Source organism: Notothenia coriiceps, unplaced genomic scaffold (assembly GCF_000735185.1).
Source record: "Notothenia coriiceps isolate Sejong01 unplaced genomic scaffold, NC01 NC01_scaffold00037371, whole genome shotgun sequence".
Taxonomy (NCBI): domain Eukaryota; kingdom Metazoa; phylum Chordata; class Actinopteri; order Perciformes; family Nototheniidae; genus Notothenia; species Notothenia coriiceps.
In genome coordinates this window covers 1-1,754 of record NW_011370072.1, presented here as the reverse complement: position 1 = coordinate 1,754, position 1,754 = coordinate 1, and the positions used below count along the sequence as shown (strand labels likewise).

Below are 1,754 nucleotides of genomic sequence, written 5' to 3'. Positions count from 1 at the left end.
TACTTCTCTCTCTCTTTATTACCTCAGATTGTAGAGAAGTCTATGAGGAAATGTTCCTACTTCTCTCTCTCTTTATTTTAGAGAACATGTTCTTAATAAACCATTTAGAGCTAAACTAATATTTCTGAGCTCAACACTTTTTTATTGTCTTCTATATTTTCATGTTGCATCGTTGGAGGACCTTCTAGCTGCTGTGATGATACAACCGTTGAGTCTTTTGAACATGGAGTACACAGTGTGAGTATTAGTACCTGTCTGTGGGGTGGAGGCAGACAGACAGGCAGGATGAGCTCACTGAACTCCAGCGGCTCCGTCAGCCTCAGCAGGGCGATGTCGTTGTTGTAGTTGTTGGGCTGGAAGTGTGGATGGAGGAGGACTTCCTGCACGGAGCGGTTGGTGGCCAGCCTCTGGTCTGCAGCGTCCAGGAGTCCCAGAAACACCTGAAGGCCTCACAGCAGTCAGTCATGGAGATATACAGTACATTCAATTCAAGGCTTCATCACCAGCTACAGTGGAATGAAACACTTACAGGCTCCTCAACAGTGACATCAAACTAATAAAACCGATACAACAGTGTAAAATAGAAATAGTGCAAGAAGAGTCCGTCGAACATGACTTCACAAAGAAATTACAGAGAAGACATTACTGCAACAACTTTGATGTATTCTGTATTTGTAGATTTTATTAATGATGCAGGGGGATAACTCCTGATAAAAAGAGTGTGAACGAGTCTGAGAAGGACCTGGTTCTGACGTTCAGACCTTGACGTGTTGGGGGGCCACGGGGACCAGCTGTTGTGGGTACAGACCTTGATGTGTTGGGGGGCCACGGGGACCAGCTGTTGTGGGTACAGACCTTGATGTGTTGGGGGGCCACGGGGGCCACGCTGTTGTCTCTGCGCTGGGACCTCAGCAGGTGGGCGGCGGTCAGGATCCAGGATGGGGACAGCAGGGCTCCAGAACCGAACCAGCGGTCCTCTGGGACCCGGGACCGGTCCTCCACCTGGAGCAGAACCTGCCAGGGGAACAGGCCCGGCGTGGCCCCCCGGCCCCCCACGACCCGCTTCACCTGGGGGGGCAGGGGGCGGCCCGGGCGTCCACATTCTGGGGAGGTTGAATAACTGCTTAATGTACTGATTGATGTGGTAGAAGTACATGTTATCAGATATATGCAGTATCTCAGTGTTAAAGATCTCTTACTATATACAAATATACAAAAACATGTCTCTGAAGTGTCCTGCTCCAAACCCCAAACAGACCCTTGTAGCCCCCCCTCTCTTCCAGCTGTTACTAAAGAGCTGTGTGACGGAGCGGATCACAGAGTGACTGACAGCCGACACAAACACACACACACACACATACGTCACAGACCAAACATTTCCTGCTCTCTTCCGTTTGTCGTGCGGCCGCTGTCTCCCCGGCAAAGGGAATGTGGAAAAGACGGAGGCGCATCACTTCCGTGATTTAAATAGGATGTCATGAACCATGCAATTTCTTTCTTTCTTTTACGTTTGTTAATTATGGGGAATGATTGTGTTAAGAGGTAGTTAACCTGTTTATGTTTGGGTCGGAGTTTTATGTTGACAATGTGGTTTTGAGTTAATTGTGTCCCCGGTTAACTTGACGGTAAGCCTGGGGGTAGGGGCTATATGGGTTCAAAAGGGACGGTGTTGGCCCTGGAGGAGGTCACTCGGGAGAATGTTCCAGTGAAGGCAACAGCCAGAGCATGTTTACTCTCCATGAGTGATGGACGGC

At 49.4% G+C, this 1,754-nt stretch overlaps 1 protein-coding gene across 1 annotated transcript; it reads right to left on the bottom strand.

The window, feature by feature from the left end:
• Window positions 1–251: 251 nt before the first annotated feature.
• On the bottom strand, window positions 252–1,103 carry LOC104967478 (transmembrane protease serine 2-like; the record flags this gene model as incomplete). Its single annotated transcript, XM_010796943.1, has 2 exons — window positions 252–440; window positions 856–1,103. Coding segments are annotated over 2 exons (437 nt in total), but the record flags the coding sequence as incomplete, so codon positions are not given.
• Between the last annotated feature and the right edge of the window lie 651 nt (window positions 1,104–1,754).